Source organism: Terrapene carolina, unplaced genomic scaffold, assembly GCF_002925995.2.
Source record: "Terrapene carolina triunguis isolate 2854851 unplaced genomic scaffold, T_m_triunguis-2.0 Scaffold113, whole genome shotgun sequence".
NCBI lineage: Eukaryota > Metazoa > Chordata > Testudines > Emydidae > Terrapene > Terrapene triunguis.
The window spans coordinates 11,030,274-11,050,342 of record NW_020664464.1 but is presented as its reverse complement, the minus strand read 5'-3'; the positions used below and the strand labels follow the sequence as shown (position 1 = coordinate 11,050,342).

The following is a 20,069-nucleotide window of genomic DNA, read 5'->3' as shown; positions in this document are numbered from 1 at the left end:
GCTCAACTTAGGGTATAAGCTGAGATGAGCTCTTAGCTACTCAACTGGATCCTGAGGGTAAGTGGGAAATTAAAAATTCATTATTCATTTTAATTGAGGATGATTATCGGTATTTTAGGAGGCACACTTCAAAGTTCTTCAGCTCCCAATGCAAAAGAAGGGGATGCTAAGAAAGCTAGACTCCCTCATGAGACCAGAGAAACAAATGAACGAACTCAAGAGCCTATAGGAAGCATATACTACATAATTCTAAGTGTAGCTTATATTTAGCAGGCCAAATGCACTGCTGGTGCAAGCTTCATTCAAGTACATGAAAATGCACCTACTTACACCAGATCTGCATTTGTCCCTAAGTCTAAGTTTTTTCCCTTATGAACCATCAGCACTGCAGTTTGGGATCTTTTGATATTGACATTAAACATGGAGGGCCAAATCGGTGTAGCTCCAAGTTATGCTGATTTACATCATATGGGGACCTGACCTGGAATGTCCAGCTTTCTGTACATGTCTTGGATGTAGGTAGCTTCTTAACTCACCAGCACAGTGTATGTTTGAGAGGTGGTAACCTTTGAGATGTCTACTGAAACCTAAAATAAGGAAACTTGGTTGGAAAAAAATAAAAATCCAGCTGTGCTACTGAAATCAAAAATAGAAAAGGTCACTTGCTATTTTGGAAGTTGTAAGCTATAGTCCCAGTTTTAGAACATCAAAGTTGTTAACCATACATTGTCACTTTCCCTGCAGAGCATTTTTTCATTGTAAATTAGGCCAATCTTACAAAAATATGCTGGTTTCCTTTTTTTCTGCCTACAGTTTAAAGAAACCTTGACTGAATGTAAAGACCTATTAAGTCAGTTAGCCCATCCCTTTTCCAGGACACAACTGTACCCTAGTGTCCCAAACTATAGGCCCCCATCATTTCCCTTGGAAGACAATTCCATATTCTGGTTGGCTTCACTGTCCAGATTTTTTTCCTAATAATCAGCCTTAATTTTATTTTTCTTAATTTCATTCTATTATTGCCAGTTAGATCCCCTCTACAATACTAAACAAACCCAGTCATTCAAATATAGACCCTAATACTGTAATTTGTGCATGGGTGGATTGTTGCACCCGCCCAGAGACTCACTGAAATCAATGGAACTGTCTGCCCATGATCAGCAGTTTGCAGGATTGTGGTCATACTTTGTAGATATTTACTATGTCCCTGCTCTCCCTGGTCATCACATAATCAAATTAGATTATTTTAGTCTTTTATACTTTCTTTACATGTAAATCCCTTCTTCCACACAACTGTTGTTTCATAAATTTCAAGGCCAGAAGGCTCTATGATGATCATCTAGCCTGTCCTCATGCGGGCAGGGGACTGGACTCGATGACCTCTCGAGGTCCCTTCCAGTCCTAGAATCTATGAATCTATGAATCTATAACACAGACCACAGAATTTCACCAAGTGATTTCTGCAGCATATAACTAGATCTAATCTCAATTTAGAGACTTCAAGTGATGGACCACATCACTTGGTACATTGTTACAGTGAGCTTTATTTCTAGTCTGAATTTGTTCAGCTTCGAGACATTAGATCTTTGCCTTCTAGATTAAAGAGTCCTTTTCTATCAGAAATGCAGCTGTCATTCTCTGAACTCCTGCTAGTTTGTCACTATTTTTCTGGTGCTGGGAAATAATCTCAGATGTCCTTTTACCAGTGCCATTTAGGGATTATTATTATTGTTGTTGTTGTTGTTATTTCTATTGACTTATTGTTATATAGTATTATATTTTATTTATATCAAACATGTATGTAGTAATACTGCTTTGCATGACACTTTCCAGAGATATATCTAAACAGACAGGCTCCTTACCGTGAAGAGTTTATAGTCTAAAATAGACACACATACAACATGAAGATAACAGAAAAAGGAAGGAAGTCGGGTGAGGGGACAAAACTAATTAGAATAATATAATTCGTATTATACAGAAAGCAAATCTGATATCGCCAGTAGGTCGGGTAGTGCAGAGGCAGAAGATTAGATAGCATAGGAAGTCAATGGTGGAAAGAAGGTTGAAGGAAGTTGCTTTCAAACATGAAAGCAAACAAGAATTGGGATGTCCTTGCAAGCAAAGGAATGAGCATGACAAAAGGCACCAGATGAGAATGAGAGAGGGAGCAAGAGGTTTAGAAGAATGAGCAGAGCATGAATGGGGAGTGACAGAGGATGACAGATAATACATAGGCAGAGTCTTAAAAAGAATGATGGAAAGTTTGAACTTTGCATGGATGAAAGTGGAACCAGTGGAGTTACGTGGTCATAGTGGTGGGGAAAGAAGATTATTTTATCTGGAACAAGATGGACAGATAGAAGAGGTGAGCGCTAAGGATGGCAGAGAGGAGGAAGATAGAATTCTTGGGATGAGAGAGCACCATGGCATGAACCTAAGTTTTGGCAGTGAGGACAGAGAGAACTTTTACAGAGGGGTCTTTTATTTCTCAGCTGCAAGATCTGCAGCTTCTCCCAAAATTGCCCAAAATCTATCTGCCTTTCTTCTGCCATATGTCTTTGAAAAGTCATAACTGTTCTGTTGTCCTCTCTCATTTCTAAGTCCCTGTGGATATTACTGATTTCTGGTTTTCTCCCACACATTGAATATCTATGTTGCTTGGATTAATGCCCCCCTCCCAGTTGTGTAATGTTAGCTGGCTTTGTCTGGGCTGAGTCTCATTTTGTTATTTCCTCTTCATCTTTCTTACTATAACATTTGGCAAAACTCTCAGGAGTCAGAATTGGCAGGAGAGAAACAGAAGTGTGATGCACAAAAGCACTGTGAAGAGACAGGCTGTTGTTTTCTGGCTCCAGCCACACAACATGGATCAGGGTTACAAAAGATTGTCCCTTGTCTCACAGCAGGGGGCAGTATTCACTCAGTTCTATCTATCCATCCATCCTGGTTCTTATAGGGCCTCCATCACTGCAGTATCTGAGCTCCTGTTAAAAGAACTGCAACTAGGGTGACCAGATAACAAGTGTGAAAAATTGGGACTGGGGGTGGGGGTAAGGGTGATAGGAGCCTATATAAGAAAAAGCCCCAAATATTGGGACTGTCCCTATAAAATCGGGACAGCTGGTCACCCTAACAGCAACATTTCTATCAACTGCACAAGCACCCAGGTGAGTCTGATCACTCAGGTTTCTGAAAGCAACTATTTCACATTGGGCATGCTCTTTGTGTTGACGGATATTAGCAAAAGCATTCCCATGCTGGTGAAACTTGATACCTATACTTACATCCTGCCCTTTTAGCTATTTTAATTCTTCTTTTAACATTGAAATAACATAGGGTGATGGATCTGCAGAGCAAGGGACTACACTCCCATCAGCCCTCACCCCTCTGTACTTGCCTTTTTCCTGGCCAGGTAAGAGGAAAGGTCCTGAACCAGGAAGTGGCCAGGTTCTGTTTGGGGATTGAAAGTGGGAGCTGCATGGCATCAGGGAGCTGTAGAGAAACCCCAGGGACTGTGGACAAAGCTGCATGTGGAACATCCATGTGACTGCCAGACGTTATACTGTGTAGGACTTAGGGTGGACCAGCAGCGGCTGGGCAGGGAGCCAGTGTGGAGAGGTCCCAATGGGAGACACTAGCTGACCCTGTCCTGGAACCCTGCAAGCACCTATTTCCTCGAATCGATTCTGGGCTGGAAAGGGTACCCCAGACACTAGGCCTGCAGAGCCCTGACTCGTGATTGGACTGCCCAGGGACCCAAACAAGAACTGCTGTTGCTCACTCTGAACTCTGTTTAAGCCTCTCTACCGAGGGTATTTGAAACTTTTCCCTTTCCTGCCAGCCCTAGTAAAATGTCCTTTCCCTTAGCCGTGTGTCCAAGTGCTTACTGGGACACAGCAGAGCTAGCACCTACAAGCCTAGCTGCTGAAACATCTCCAGCACTTTCCTCCTACTCATGGTACCCCTGGCACGCTACTGACATTCTAGGAGTTTGGGGTACTGGGCAGCCATAATAATTAAAATATCAATAGATTTTGAAATACTTATTTGTCACTTAGTCAGTTGTAATTTATTTCAGTCCTTCTGAATCTGCCTGTTTTCTCAAGAAATGGTCACTAAGGGCATCTGGGTACATGCTTCCCAGCTCCGGTAGACAGACATACACTAGCTCTACTCGAGCTAGCTCATCAAACTAGCAGCATAGCTGGGGGTAGCATGGGCGGCAGCTTGAGCTAGCCACTCAAGAATGTACCCAGGGCTTGGGGGCAGGTCTGTACTCAGACAGTTAGCCTGAGATGTCATCTGGGCTACCCCAGGCACGCTGCTATTTTTAGTGCAGTAGCTTTAGCAGAACTAGTGCATGTCGGTCTACTGGAGTTGGGGAGCTCACTCCCAGCTGCAGTGTAGACATACTTGAATCAAACTCACCCTAGTCTGATTACATTATGGCTTCAGCCAGGTACTGTCCAGATGAGGCAGCTTTGCCAACGCTGGTATCTGTAGTGATTTCGCACTTGCCAATTTTGGCGATGCTAGTGCCTGTAACTATTCTGCTGGCACTAATACAAATTCTCTTCTTTCTGTATCTGTTTGTTGAGCTTTCCTCTTTTTCTACTGCATCAGCAGTTCTCTAGGATATCACAAGTACTTCAAACAAATCTTGATGGTTTCTCCAGTACCTTTGAGAGTTTCTTTCATCAGTATATGAGCATGGCTCTGAGGAAGGGGTAATGACTCTTGTTTGGTTCCTGCTGTTGTTATCAATTCTCAGGTGAACTGGTTTCCCAGTTGGACAATTGCTTGTAGGTCTGTTATAGGAAAACTGTCATTTCTTTTCCTTTCTTTCATTTGTATTTGAGGTTTTGTAGAAAGTCAAGTCCTTGTTCATGTTCCCACTAGCATCTGTTCTGGGGGAAACCAATACTTCTACTAGTCTGCACTTCTAAAATCCAAAGAAACAGATTTCTACTGGCACCTTCAGCTTTCTTTAAGATATTTTCATTGCCTAAATAGGTCTCTTGGTCATGCTGTTACTCTGGGTGTATTTTAGCAAGGAGGTGACTTACTTAAACTAGCCGGTCTTAGCAGAAACTTGAAATTCTGCCCAATAAAACTGTGGTGAGTTCTCAGGAATCAGAATCTTTGGTATTTGATGTCTCTGTGTTTGTTTTTTTTTAATTTTGAAATTCCTATGAATTAAGAGTAGAAATCAGTTAACAGCAAATAAGTTTCCATGTCAAGTTCAAGCAGCCTTTACCAGTTTAAGGCCCTGTATAATCAGCCTGGAATGAGTTATATTAGTGTCTGTGTTCTAAGAAATTTAATCAGATAAATACAGAACCAAAATAAAGTTTAATTGATAATTATATGTCATGTGTTGCCTGGGTCTCTCTAGTATTTCATGACCTTGTATTGGCTCCATGGGTTTTGCATATAGTAAATAAGTATTTTTTTCTATAATTGAAAATGATCTACCAAAACTTTTTTTTGACAGAAAATTGAGTTTACAATTGAACAGATTTTTGTTGTGAAAAGTATCTGCTTTCCATGGAAAATCTGGATTTTTTTGGCAAAAAAAATGTATGCTCCAAAACCCAAAAGTTTTCAGGTATGGCCCAAAACCCACATACTTCAGACCAAAAATGAAATAGTTCAATTTGGAAACACTACTTTGCTGCCTCATAGGAGTTGTAGTTCCATTGCCACGTCCCTATTCTCCTTTATAGGCTGTGCTCCCCAGCCAGATTTCATCTCCATGACTCCCATGATGTACTGCATCAAGAGGGGTGTTGAAACAGATCTTTAATGGCCCACAGCTGGGTGGATGTTACTGGTCCCAGTGAGAATTCGGAAACACATATGCTTAATGCACAGTAATTTATTTGAGAAAGAATCACACAAGTAGTTAAGGATACACAGTGCACGTCTTTTCCTAGAAGCCTCAGGCTAGGTCTACACGAAGGGGGGGGGTCGATTTAAGATACGCAAATTCAGCTGATAAATTCAGCGAATAGCGTAACTGAATTCGGCGTATCCTATTCGACTTACCCCGCTGTGAGGACGGCGGCGAATCGACCGCCGTGGCTCCCCCGTCGACAGCGCTTACTCCTCCTGACGAGGTGGGAGTAAGCGCGTCGATTCAGGGATCGATTTATCCGTCTAGATGAGACGTGATAAATCGATCCCTGAGAGATCGATTTCTATCCGCCAATCCAGGCAGGTAGTGTAGACTAGCCCTCAGCTCCCCAAGCATAAACCCTCAGTAACTATGTTGGCCTTACACAGTATCCTGATTAGCAAACAAGGCAGATATATCTACCATTTCTAGATGGAGACTTCTTTTCTTTTCTTCTTTCCAGTTTTAGGTACTCGGTCTGTTAAATGTCCCTTGAAGCAGGGTCTAGGTCACCCCGAGGACTTCGGTTCACAGTCTCGAACCTCTTCAGATGTTAATTGGGGAACTAACTTAATTAATTTACTTTACTTAGCATTTACACCTTTTTGTTCTCAAAGGAGTCACATGTCCCAGAAATATGTCTCGTGGGCATTTATCACCGGTTTTCTCTAATTAATATTTTGGAAGGAGGGGCTGCAGAACAGACCCAGACCAAAGCTCAATCAACGTTTACCCTCTCATCAGTCATTCACTTAATCTCTTAGCATGATGTTATCCAAAAGGGGTCATTTTGACCCATATCAGCCTGCACCAAGCCAACCGATAGCATGATTTTATGTGTTTTTTTACCTTGTGAGCTGGTACTCTGCTAATATATTCTAAAGTTCGATGCTGAAACATACATGCCCATTGAGCCATTATTAACCATTTAAGTGCAGTTTCAGCACCTCCAGCACTTTTCCACATCATTCATCTAATGCTAAGAGAATTCTGCTCCCAGAATCCTCTAGCAAGTTCAGGCATACCAAGTCATCCAAAAGTCATGCTTATCACATCCATTCATATCAATCACCGCAATTCATAATAATTTGACATCATCTCAACAGTCCCTCACTCAATATCCAATTACCCAGGGTAATTGTGATATCGCACCAATCATGCCAGTTGTACCAATATGCCAGTTATTGGATCTTTTTGAACTACAGCCTCATTTTACGATCTTTAAAAACATAATCTGACAATTTAATTTTAAAAGTTTTCTGCAAAGCTTGTCTTTTCTTTTATACTGCTTACATATTTGGTATTTAAAACACAACCATAGCAGAAATAATACAGTTGTTTTACAAATTTGAAATATTATTATCATTTAATTTCATTTTATTTTATTACTTGACATACAACATTGTACCAAACACACATTTTAGATCTTAAGTTTTCTGCAACTTTTTAAATAATTTTATATTTTCGAGCAAGTGTATTTTTTTACAATTATTACAAGTCTGGCTGATTGTTTTATTGTACATACCATATTTTTTTTTAATTCCAAATTCCAATTCCTTTTTTTTTTCATTAAGGTGCTGCATTCCCTATTATTTGTTTTCATCCCTCTCACGTATCCACCATAATCCCCCATTTCCCTCTGGCACTATTTCATAGTACCCTGTTTCATTTCCCCAGGCACTTGCATATATTACCGGATACACTTCTTGTACCTCTCCATTAGCTATACCGGAAAGGATACGGGTGCACTGGCATATGGTACTTGTGTGCACATGCACCCTCCAGGTATCTTGGAATCAATTGGTTAATATAGGAATAATAATTCAATGCCCAAATAAGTGTCTCTGGCCAATTACCTCTGCGACTTTGTTTCAAGATATTTTTCCATTGTTTTCCCAAGATTCCTTGAGCTTCTATACACACTTTTTCCCAGGACAATCCTGAACAAATATTTTTTATTGTTTAACAATTTCCAAAACACTCTTCCCCAGGAGTTCACTTAGTTCCAATACAGGGTATCCCATTTCTTGATCCATTCTTTCTCCTCGCTTCCCAGCATGTGCTGATTGTACTTCTGTACAGCACTTTTGCAGGGTTTGGTTCCAAGTTGTTTCCCACAGTAAGGTTTACTTTGGCTAGGATTTTGATCAAATCTGTACTGTTATCTACCCCAGTATTGGAATTTAGACTTTCCAAAAGCTCTTTCGGAACTTTTCCTTCCCTCGGAGAATTAACCCTGGAGGCTACTTTCAGGTTTGGGGATTTTTTCTATTTCTTCGGTCTGTTAAGGGTTTAAACAGGGTAATTGAATACTTTTATCGGTAGGTTTGTTTTATTTTCTACACACCTGCTAAATCAGGGCCGGGCAAACTTTTTGGCCTGAGGGCCGCCTCAGGTTTCGGAAATTGTATGGAGGGCCGGTTAGGGGAGGCTGTGCCTCCCCAAACAGCCAGGCATGGCCTGGACCCTGCCCTCTATCCCCCTCTCCTGCTTCTTGACCCCTGACAGCCCCCCCCGGGACTCCTGCCCCATCCGACCCCCCCATTCCCTGATGGCCCCCCCGGGACCTCTGCCCTATCCACTCCCCCTTCTCCCCGCCCTTTGACCGCACCGACCCCTATCCACACCCCGCCCCCAACCACTACCTCGAATTCCCCTGCCGTCTATTCAACGCCCCCTGCTCCCTGTCCCCTGACCGCCTCCAGAACTCCTGCCCCTGACTGCCCCCTGCCGCCCCATCCAACCCCCCTCCTTCCTGACTGCCTCCGGGACCCCTGCACCCATTCAACCCCCCCGTTCCCTGCCCTCTGACCGCCCTGACCCCTATCCACACCCCGAACTCCCCTGCCCTCTGTCCAACTCCCCCTGCTCCCTGACCCCTTAACGCGCTGCCTGGGGCACCAGTGGCATGGCACTACAGCCATGCCGCCCACCTGGAGCCAGCCATGCACCGCACAGCACAGAGCACTGGGTCAGGCTGGGCTCTGCAGCTGCACTGCCCCAGGAGCTCACAGCCCCGCTGCCCAGAGCATTGCGCTGGCAGTGCAGTGAGCTGAGGCTGTGGGGGAGGGAGAACAGCGAGGGAGGGGCCGCAGTAGCATAGCTAACGGGGTGCATGGGAAGCAGCCGCTTCCCCCGCCTTTCCAAAAGCGGCCGGAGGAGCTAGGGGGGGCGCAGGCTGGCGGCCCGCAGCACGGCCGGCAGCCATGGGGGGGCGGCGGGCACGGCCAGAGGAGCAGGGGGGCGCGGCCGGAGGAGCGAGGGGGGGCGTAGTTTGTCCACCTCTGTGCTAAACAATCAGTGAGGCTGCTGGGTGATCACAGTTAATCTGAGGAACTGTCCCAGATTACGATGTTATTAAAGGAGGTTTTGCAACAAATAAATGGTCATTCTTTAGAACAGAGAGAGGTAAATAGTAGTGTCCAGGGATCTGTACTGGGACCAGTACTGTTAAACATATTTATAAATGATCTGGGGGGGGGGGGAAGGGGTAAACAGTGAGATGGCAGAATTTGCAGATGATACAAAACTACTCAAAATAATTAAGTTCAAAGCAGATTGCAAAAAGTTACAAACAGATTTTACAAAACTGGGTGACTGGCCAAGAAATTGGCAAATGAAAATCAATGTTCATAAATGCAAAATAATGCACATTGGAAAACATTATCCCAATTATACAAAATAATGGGGGTTCAAATCAGTTGCCACCGTCCAAGAAACAAATCTTAGAACCATTGTTGATAGTTTTCTGAAAACATCCACCCAATGAGCAGCAGCCGTCAAAAAAAAGCTAACAGAATATTGGGAATCATTAGGAAAGTATTTTCTGTTTTATTATTTATCCCTTTCGTATTTTCATATAAATTGAGGTATGCCCCATCTTCAATAAGATGTATTGGAATTGGAAAAGAGACAGAAAAAAACCAAAAATGATCAGGGGTCTGGAACAACTTCACATGAGAAGAGATTAATAAGACTTGGACTCTTCAACTTGGAAAAGAGATGACTAAGGAGGGAATACGATAGAGATCCATAAATTCATGACTAGTGTCAAGAAAGTAAATAAGAAAGTGTTATTTACTTTTTCTTATAACACAGGAACTAGGGGTACTAAATAAAATTAATAAGCAGCAGGTTTAAAATAAAAGGAAATATTTTCGTCACATAGTTAACCTATGGAACTTCTTGCTGAAGAACACTGTGAAGGCCAAGACTATAACAAAAAAAATTAAAAAAAAGAAAGAACCAAATAAATTTATGGAGGATAGGTCCTAATGGCTATTAGCCAGGATGGGATGGGTTGGTGTCCCTAGCCTCTGTTTGCCAGAAGCTGGAAATGAGCAACAAAAGTTGGATCGCTTGATGATTGCCATTCATTCTCTTTGAAGCACCTGGCATTGGCCACTGTTGGAAAACAGAATACTGGGCTAGATGGCCCCTCGGTCTGATCCAGTATGGCCATTCTTATATTCTTATATTTGTGCCCCTAATAAGGATGATCATTGTATTAAAATTTGAGTAACTTAAAACTCTTCTGGCTTATTCTTTGGATAGGGTCCTATGGCACAAACAGGTGCAGCAATCACATAGAAAACAAGCCCAGAAGCAACAAAACAAAGCAAATGTCACAGCATTCTTCTTGCTTCAATAAAGTCATAGGTTAACCTGCAAAAATATAAGCAAACAAAAAGCAAAGGCCTCTGACCGGGCCTTATAGGTTAGTACATACTGTGCATTCATTTCTGATAATTGTTATATCTAGTCCATTGGCAAGTATAATTTGATTTGATCAGAATATCTTCACACATTTCCATCCAAAGTGGTTACTAAAACTGCTCCGGGACTGGCCACATACTTAACTGGAAAGAGTTCCTTTTATATAGGTTTTATTTTACCTTTATTTACCAGTTCTTTAAGCATCATCTTGTCCTCTATTTTTCACTGATATTTCAGTTGTTCCTTCTGGTCTTTTTTTTTTTTTTTGCATTGATTTTTTTCCCCTGTCCAAATGTTTTTAACTGTTTGCACCAAATTTGCCACCCAGATCTTCTTTTGTATTCACTCAGGCATTTGTTTCTTTGGTGTTAACAGGAACTCAGGAGTTTTCATAACTTAGTCTGTTATTAATTTAAAGAGGTTAATGGAATAGCAAAGAAGCAATTAGCAATGTTCAGCATAAAGAACCGTTTAGCCATTGCCACTACTCCGGCCATTAAAATTGGAAGGTGGGCTACAATTAGGACCATAGGTACTATAGGTTTATTAATTTTTCTGTAATCAATTGTGGGATGCCATTTGCCATCCGATTTCCATACAGATTAGATTGGGGAGTTGTAATGACTTTGACATTTTCCTACTACCCCCTATGTTTTCAAATCCTGTAACAGTTCTTCTATATGTGGTACTGCTTCTGCTGGATGGGAATACTGAGGAGTTGGTGGAAAAATGTGTAAAGCCATTTCCACTGCTGCTTCTACGTCTTCACATTCAGATTTCTTTTCTAGCCCAAACCACGGGACATTCCCTCATTCACTTATTGTCTGGCAGTGCCACAGCTGTCATAGCCTTGCAGGCCCACTTTCTTAATCCTTCTGAAATAATCCACTCGTTCAGTCTCTCTCTTTTTTCCCCACAAACAGCCTCCTGCCAAATTAACTCCTGTTGTATCACATCTACTTCCAATATAGCTTCCTCAGTCATGCTGTTATAAACCACTGTATCTGTTTAAAATTTAGTCTGACCTACTATCCTATACTAATACATGGCAGATGTATTAATAAGGTCCCTTTTACTTCTTTGCTGTGGAATCCAAACAAAGGAATGGTTTGTTCTCTGTGCACATCCTCCTGCACTGACTTAATTGAAGTTGCCTCTGCTCCTGTGTCAATTAATGCTAGCAACCATTATGTGTCTACCAGTTATGTGGGGCTGTAATTTGGCCACTAATATCCAACCTTGGGGACTGGGGTTGCTAAGGGAGAGGCACCTTTACTGAAATGTAGAGCCACCCTTACAGGGAGTCACCACGTCCATCTGAGCTAATTCCTGGAATAACAAACCATAAAGGGTTCCTATGCCTGCTTCCCTGGTCTCACCAGCCTTAGCTCCTGCTTGCAGGGTTGACTGTGATCTAGCTCTTGCCATCAAATCACTTCAAAGTCTCCAAAGGTTGCCTATCCACACGAACCATATCTGCACTCCCTTCCTCAAGTTGTGCCCATACTTGTGCTCACAATAATCCCCCACTAGACATTCCATGTCTCCTACTATACCGTTCTCTGCCTTGTCCTATTTCATTGCAACTATCACGTCCCAAGTCAGCATGGTTGGATGGTTGGAGCATGGTTGGAGCCTTCTTGATTACTGTAGGAAGTCTCACCAACCATTCTCTGAGGACAACTACTTGTTCCACTTACTACCCTTTCTGCTTGATCTAAATCCATCCAAGATATTAAATCTGTCACCTGTTTTTCCTCAATTCCAGCCAGAGAGCATACCAACAACAATCTAGTACAATAAGCCATAACAGATTCCCCTTCCTCCTGATGCATCAACAAAACTGATCTCCTTAATTCAGAGGGGGTCAGAAAATATCAGGATACCTTCGGGATAGCACCGTCTGTGCTATCTTTGCTTCATTCTGCCTCAATTTCTGCCAGCAATGTCGTTCCTTCTGTAGGGCCAGCATATGTTATTATCAATTCTCTTAAATCTCTAAGATCTAGATGTTTTCTAATCATGTATCCCAACAGCCAAGACAAACACGTTTTCTTAGTCAAATAACCCAATTGTTTATCCAGTGTCTGTTTTTCAGTTTCAGTCCGAGAACGAATTACTTCTTCTTGTATTTGCTGTGGAGGCTGAGGCATTTGCACTACCACTACTGGCTGGATTACCAGAGATCCTGGAAGGGGCTCCTCTTCCTCTTCCACCTGTATATTAATTTTTTCCTCTAAGTTTTGACATATATTGGTTAAAGCTGTTATCTGCTGAGCCTTAATTACATTCTGTGCTACAGCAGTTTGCAGGTCCCATTTCAGGTTTTCATTTTGCAATTTTAGTTTTTCCAATTCCTGTTCTAAACTTTCTTGCTGACATTCCAAAACATCTCGCTCCTTTACAAGCTTATTCACAGCATGATACATAGCACAGATGACTTGTGCTGATGTTCGGGCTTTCTTGGGAGTGTAACCCTTTTTGATACCTCAACAACAAATTGTCCAAACCTTTCTCATGCAGTGTGGGGACTGCATCACACAGACATGAATCTGACTCCAAACTTTCACATGCCTGTCTTAGTAAACACTTATCCACCATACCCGGAGGCTTCGGGGCATCCCCCTTATCTTCTGAGGTAAACCCGCCTTGCTTGCACTTGTGGAACATCATTGGCTTTAAGATGACACTGATGCAACCCCCCGTACTTGTCTGTTTCTCTATCTCTCAATATACTGGTTCCAAGTTGTATTTAATCCCTGCTTCCCTGGCATCAGACAATGTCTCAAAATAATATTTTAATTTGCCTTGCCAGAATATTCTGGTTCCAAGATATATTTCCCCGGTTCCCCGTCACCATAAAATGCTTTAAGATGATATATTGTTCCTTTTAGCTTGGCTTACCAGTTCAGAAACAACCGACTTTTCCCACTAGCACAGTAAACCACCCTCTGCTACCAATGTTGAAACGGATCTTTAATGGCCCACGGCTGGGCGGATGTTACCAATCCCAGTGAGAATTCAGAAACCCATATGCTTAATGCACAGTAATTTATTTGAGAAAGAATCACACAAGTAGTTAAGGTTACACAGTGCACGTCTTTTCCTATAAGCCTTAGCTCCCCAAGCATAAACCCTCAGTAACTATGTTAGCCTTACACAGTATCCTGATTAGCGAACAAGACAGATATATCTACCAGTTCTAGATGGAGACTTCTTTTCTTCTCTTCTTTCCACTTTTAGGTACTTGGTCTGTTAAATGTCCCTCAAAACAGGGTCTAGGTCACCCTGAGGACTTCCGTCTCACAGTCTTGAAACTCTTCAGATGTTAATTGAGGAACTAACTTAACTAATTTACTTTGTTTAGCATTTATACCTTTTTGTTCTCAAAGGAGTCACATGTCCCAGAAATATGCCTCTTGGGCGTTTATCACTGGTTTTCTCTAATTAATATTTTGGAAGGAGGGGCTGCAGAACAAACCCAGACCAAAGCTCAATCAACGTTTACCCTCTCATCAATCATTCACTTAAGCTCTTAGCGTGATGTTATCCAAAAAGGGTCATTTTGTCCCATGTCAGCGAGCACCAAGCCCACCGATATCATGATTTGATGTGTTTTTTTTACCTTGTGAGCTGGTTCTCTGCTAATATATTCCAAAGTTCGGTATTGAAACATAGATGCCCATTGAGCCATTATTAACCATTTAAGTGCAGTTTCAGCACCTCCAGCAGTTTTCCATGTCATTCATCTAATGCTGAGAGAATTCTGCTCCCAGAATCCTCTAGCAAGTTCAGGCATACCAAGTCATCCAAAACTCATGCTTATCACATGCATTCAAATCAATCACAGCAATTCATAATAATTTGGGACCGTCTCAACAAGGGGAACCCAGGGTGAATCATGGGAGATGTAGTGACCAGGGAGACTAGCCTATAGAGGAGAATGGAAAGATGAAGCCCCCAAACTACGACTCTCATGAGGCACCGTGGCAGCATTATTGCATTGAACTATGTTTATTTTTGGCTAAAATATTTCAGTTTGATTTTTTTGCCAAAAAGTCGATATTTTCCACTAGACCCTTCCCCCCATTTTATGACCAGCTCTGTTTGTTTCATACTGAGCTATCATGTCTGCTATATGAGCATCTCTATTTCTCAGCACTGCTGAAACAGTTGGTTTTTGTCTTTTTGATGGGACACTCCACCATTCCACTGGTACAAAGGATAATGAGGTAAGTAGAGGCCTCCAAATACCTATGCTAGATAAAATCCATACATTAAACTCATACCCTACACCCCAGATCATAAGACAGACATGCCACTTACTGACCTGGCAGGATATTATCTCCAGTTCAGCCCCAACATTGCATCAATTGAGGCTCCCCTGACTGACCTGCTAAAAGGCAAAGACACCAAAAATGCCCAGAAAGATGTAATGCCCTTAGAGTGTTGTGACAAGAAAATATTCTGTACCCTTTGCTCTTTTTACCTGAAGTATCTTATTTTGCTTGTCCCTCAGAAAGCCCATACTTTTACTTTTCATCTCTCTCTTGTCAATAGCTTGTGCAAGACCCATCAGCCCAACGCTTGCCATTTTAACACTAATCCCCTTTTCCTTTTCATGACTGCCATCTCTGAAAGCAGGCAAGCAGTCTCCTCTGATGCTTATGCATCTTTCTAATCAGCCAACGGAATGAGCTGTCAGGCTCCTTTCCCTAGAGACCAAGCATATCCTTTCCATGATACACTCAGACTTAGCTGGCCTGCAGCACAAGAATTTCAAGTCTGTCTTTGCACCTGGTTCATTTTGGAAGGCAGCATGCAGAGCTGCTGCTACTTCTGCTGGTACTAGGCCCTAGGCCCTCATACACCTAGATGGGTTTTAACATCAGCTCAAGAAACAATTAGTATATGGGAAACAATTCTGTGTACAGCTGTATAGAGCTATCGCTTGGATGCCAGCCCCACAAAATATTGAAGAGCATATGATCTGCAGCAGAACCAGCTCATCCTAAGTAAATACATAAATAGGAAGTACAAGAATAAGAGAGCAGTGATGTGAGTGGGTACCATAAGTTAGCTGTAACAATCAAGTGTATTTCAAGGCAAGTTATGCTAAAGCATGTGTATATTATTTTCACATTGTTCACCTTCAGTGTGCCTCATTCTGACTGAAAAACAATAAGCTACCTCCTCTACCAGCTATGCAGTAATATGGTCTTTTATTTTCTTTATATCAAGAGTATGAATAATTCTTGCTTCATGTAAAGAAAGGTGGAGGGTGGGGTAGGAAGAATCGATGAAAACTGTAAGCAAGGATCTGGAGTCAGTAGAAAGGAAACGAATATACGAGTCCCAAGAGCTTGGGGCTAAAACATGGTTTGCAACATAGTGTGGAAAAATGCAATGCAAGTTTAAATTATTTTTCCATTGTCAGATATTTTGATTAAAAAAACATAAAAGTTCCTATGACTGCACTTCAGTTCCATCTGGTTAAATCCTCCTCAGCATAAACACACCCTTCAGCTTGAGCTTAATTTCTGCAGTCAGGTTTGCTATGGTTCAATATGTTTCCAGCAAACATCATATACTTCATTCTCATTACCTTAATATTAATGTATTCAGTGTTATATCTTAATGACAATAAGGGCTGAACATATATTCATAGGATTTAGGAAAGTTCAGAGTTCAGGCTGAAACTCCCTCCTTAACTCACCCCCATTACATCCAGACATTGCTGGAGTTTAAATTCAGTGATTGATCTTTTAGCCTGGACTGCATCTGCTGCAACACAGAGATATATTTGAGTGAGTTAAATAAGGATTAAATGGAAGCTTGCTAGTTTTTAGTGATAACTCCATTTGGGATTCTTTTTAACCATAATCTAAAGCATTTTTACGTGATTGTGCTTTGAGATTATTTATGAGCAGAGCAATCTTTCAGATTTGTGTTATTATAAAAATTATAAAATTGTTTTCTTTGAATCACTTTTTTTTTAAAAAAAGAATCAACCTTCTCTGATTCCCTTAAGAGAGGGGAAGAGACAATAAAATCTTTAGCGCTTGCCACACCCTTAGTAAATAATTTTCAGTCCTGAAAAATGCCCTGGAGATTTTGGGAGGCATATTTTATAAATTCCTATTTTCATAGTCTTGCTTCAGCTAAGTTAACATCATTTTAACATGAAACCAGAAATTTGGGGCAAATTCTTCCCTGTCTTACACTGTATACTGCCCAGTGGTTGGACAGAACTGGGCCTCCTTGTTCATGGAGCTATTTTTTCCATGTGGCATGTAGGAATCTTTTAGCATCTTGTTTATTAAGTTGTGTGTGTGTGTGTGTGTGTGTGTGTGTGTGTGTGTGTGTGTGTAAAATACAAGCACATATATTATGTGTATACATATTGTATACACACACATTTATATATTTTATATAATGGTCAAACTGTTTATTAACTCTCCATTTAAAAGTGGTTTAGAAAGAGTTAAATGATTAGTAAATGTTATAAACATATTATAGACATGAGTAAGTAATTCTAGTCTGGTTTATTTTTAAGTATAATTTATATTAGATTAATTCATTGTTGAACCTGACCAAAGAGTATGTGAAATTTTTTCTAACATCTTGGTTGTACAGCAACAGCAAATGGACCGTGCAATTTCTTGGGAAATGATAAATGTTCTTGTGCTGGATTGTGCTTTGATCCAGTGTAAATCCACAGTAACTCAGCTGAAGTCACTGAAGTAGCTCTGAATTACACATGTAAATAAGAGGAGAATTTTTTTTCCACTCAGTTATAATTTGAATTTGGAGATTGAATTAACCTGAAATATTTAAATTGAGCCTGCTAGGCTTTGTCTAATTTCTGGGTAAAACCATGATAACAAGTCAATTTTCATATGGTTTCCTTCTAAAACTATAAATGGGATCCACCTCCTCTCCCCCAGAACACTCCCTGAACAAGCCAGGACTGACGGTCTGCTTTAACCCACTCCACAGCTGCTAGGCACCCAGATCACTTCATGCTAGTAAAACTACTGCTTTTGCCATGACAGATTTAAGTGGAGGAAAGTGGTTTCCCTTCCACTCATAGTATGTACAAGGGATGGGTGCACTGAGACCTGCCGTTAATCTGTATGATGATTTTAGCCCAAGTCCCTGACTTATCTGCTGTCGTTCTCTTACTTTCCTGTATCTTCTCTACTCCCTTCCCAGGCTTTTCTTTTTCATCCCTTTCTCCCAGCATGACCAGATATACAGTAGGTTATTCGTGACACAAAATAGGGCAGCCTGGTACCCTGGGACAAAGGTTCCACCTCTCCCTCCTGGACAATAATATGGTATAGACCCTACGCAGTCACTAATGTGCCCTTTTGTTGTTATTACTAGAGCTGGGTAAAAGATTTTGGCTGCAACTCTTTTTCACAGCAACATACAGATTCACATTGACCAAATCATATTTGTGAGTTCATGTTGATTTTGGTGAATTGCTTCCATTTAAAAAAAGGAAACCTCAAAATGAAATATTTTGATTTTGGGATTAGAGTCACAGGGGGCGTTAAGCACCATTCACAAAGTGGTTGTGGCTCCCTATCCCCTAACTCCCTATCCCCTAACAACCAGTGGTTAGGATGCTCACCTGTTAAATGGGAGACCTAGGCTCAAATCCTTGCTTCAGAGCAGGGACTTGAACCCAAATCTCCTCCCTTCCATATGAGTGTGCTAGCCATCAAACCATTGAGGTGTGGGGTCTCTCTTAATCTCTCCTGTTGCAGTTGTTCCACTTTGTATAAATAATTATGTATTAATTGGGCCAGAGAGAGAGTGAGAAAATGACTCTGTAGCCTGGTGGTTAGGGAACTCATCTGGGAGGGAGAACAGCTGGATTCCAGTCCCTGCTCCAGTGAATAATTAATTATTTAGACCAAGTGGAACAGCTGCAACAAGAGAGATTGAGAGTGATGTAGACAATGATGAAGAAGCTATGCTGTTCCTGGTCCTCCTCGCTCCCATGCCCAAGTCTGGCTACAGCACCTTGAATGTACTGCCTCTTTCTGAGGAATACATTGTCATTTGTGTATGAGGTTTTGCTGCTGCTGCTCCATTTCAAAATCCATTTCAAAATACCATCCTGGGTTTCTAAAAATGTGTGCCTATCCAGATACAGATAAAACTTTCATTTTCAATTTTAACTGGGTATATTTTCACCCAAAGGCTGGCTATTTTTAATTTTGTAATCCACAACCAAGCAAATTTCCTGTGGCTTTGGATTTAATAAGGAACATTTCCACAGCGCAAACAATAACTAGATAAATACGAAAACATTTCACATTGATAAATGTGACATTGTCCAGTCTCCTATGCCATAAAATATACTGTTATCTACTGATCATCCCCCCCAACATTGATGTCTTCAAAATTTTGCTATTGCAGATTACTATTCATTATGACTTTCTGCTTTCCCCCCATTTCTTAGATCGAATTGCACAGAATATCATTAAGTCCCATTTGGAGACGTGTCAATATACAATGGATGAACTACACCAGCTAGCATGGCAGACCCACACATATGAAGAAATTAAAGTATACCAGAGCAAGGTACAATACCCTACCACTCCTTCTCTTGCTTTGCCATCTCCTTGCAATTCAGTGCAGTATATTTGGCAAGGACTTGTTGATCAATACCAAGTTAAGCTTTAAACCTTTGGGTGGGAAATAGCAGTTTGATATTAGAAGAACTTGGCAACTGAAGATGTGAGAATGGCATTTTAAAATAGAAATAACAGCTTGTTTGTGTGTTCGCTAGTAGCATAATGTCAGGGCAAAGGAAATGGTGATAAAATCAGCCTCCCATATTAATTATTTGTTTCCATGGGCCTGATCTTTTCCCAAAACTCCAGTTGATTTCAATGGGAGCAGGATTGGACTCCATATGTTGGAAGAGTTTTTTCAAAACAGAAAATAGATTTGTTTAACATATTTATGACAACTGTTAAAACTGTCCCCATTTTCATGTGGAAAAATGAATGTTTTTTATTGTAAGGAAAGTAAATGTCCATCACCTGTCGACAGTAGATAATGCAGAATTTAACACACTCTGTAAAGTGTGGTAATACTGTTGAAAAGTGGCTGTAAAAATGACTTCATTTGGTTGTATATTTATTCTCCCCCTATGATTCCTATATCAAATTCGTTCAGAATATTTCTCCCACTTGCAGCTCTTCAAATTCAGCCTAGGCAGTGGAAATCAAGCTGAGTTCTGCTTTTTTCATTTTCACCAATAATAATGATTCAGCAATCAGAATTTAGACAAAGCAGAATAGAGTTCAGTTTGCTCTGTTGGCTCCCCAGTGATGATCAAAGTTGAAACTCACCTGTGGCAGATGTAGTCCAAAGATACATTTGTGCGCGCACATATACACACACAAAGGTGATAAATTGAACAAGAAGGTCCCAA

At 41.2% G+C, this 20,069-nt stretch overlaps 1 protein-coding gene across 1 annotated transcript in view; it reads left to right on the top strand.

Annotated features, from left to right (window-relative positions):
- The window catches only part of RORB (RAR related orphan receptor B), a 67,287-nt gene that overhangs the window by 33,960 nt on the left and 13,258 nt on the right, over window positions 1-20,069 (top strand). Inside the window, exon 5 of the mRNA XM_026652329.1 lies at window positions 19,089-19,210. Coding sequence (XP_026508114.1) covers window positions 19,089-19,210 — 122 coding nt within the window. The remainder of the gene's footprint in view (window positions 1-19,088; window positions 19,211-20,069) is intronic.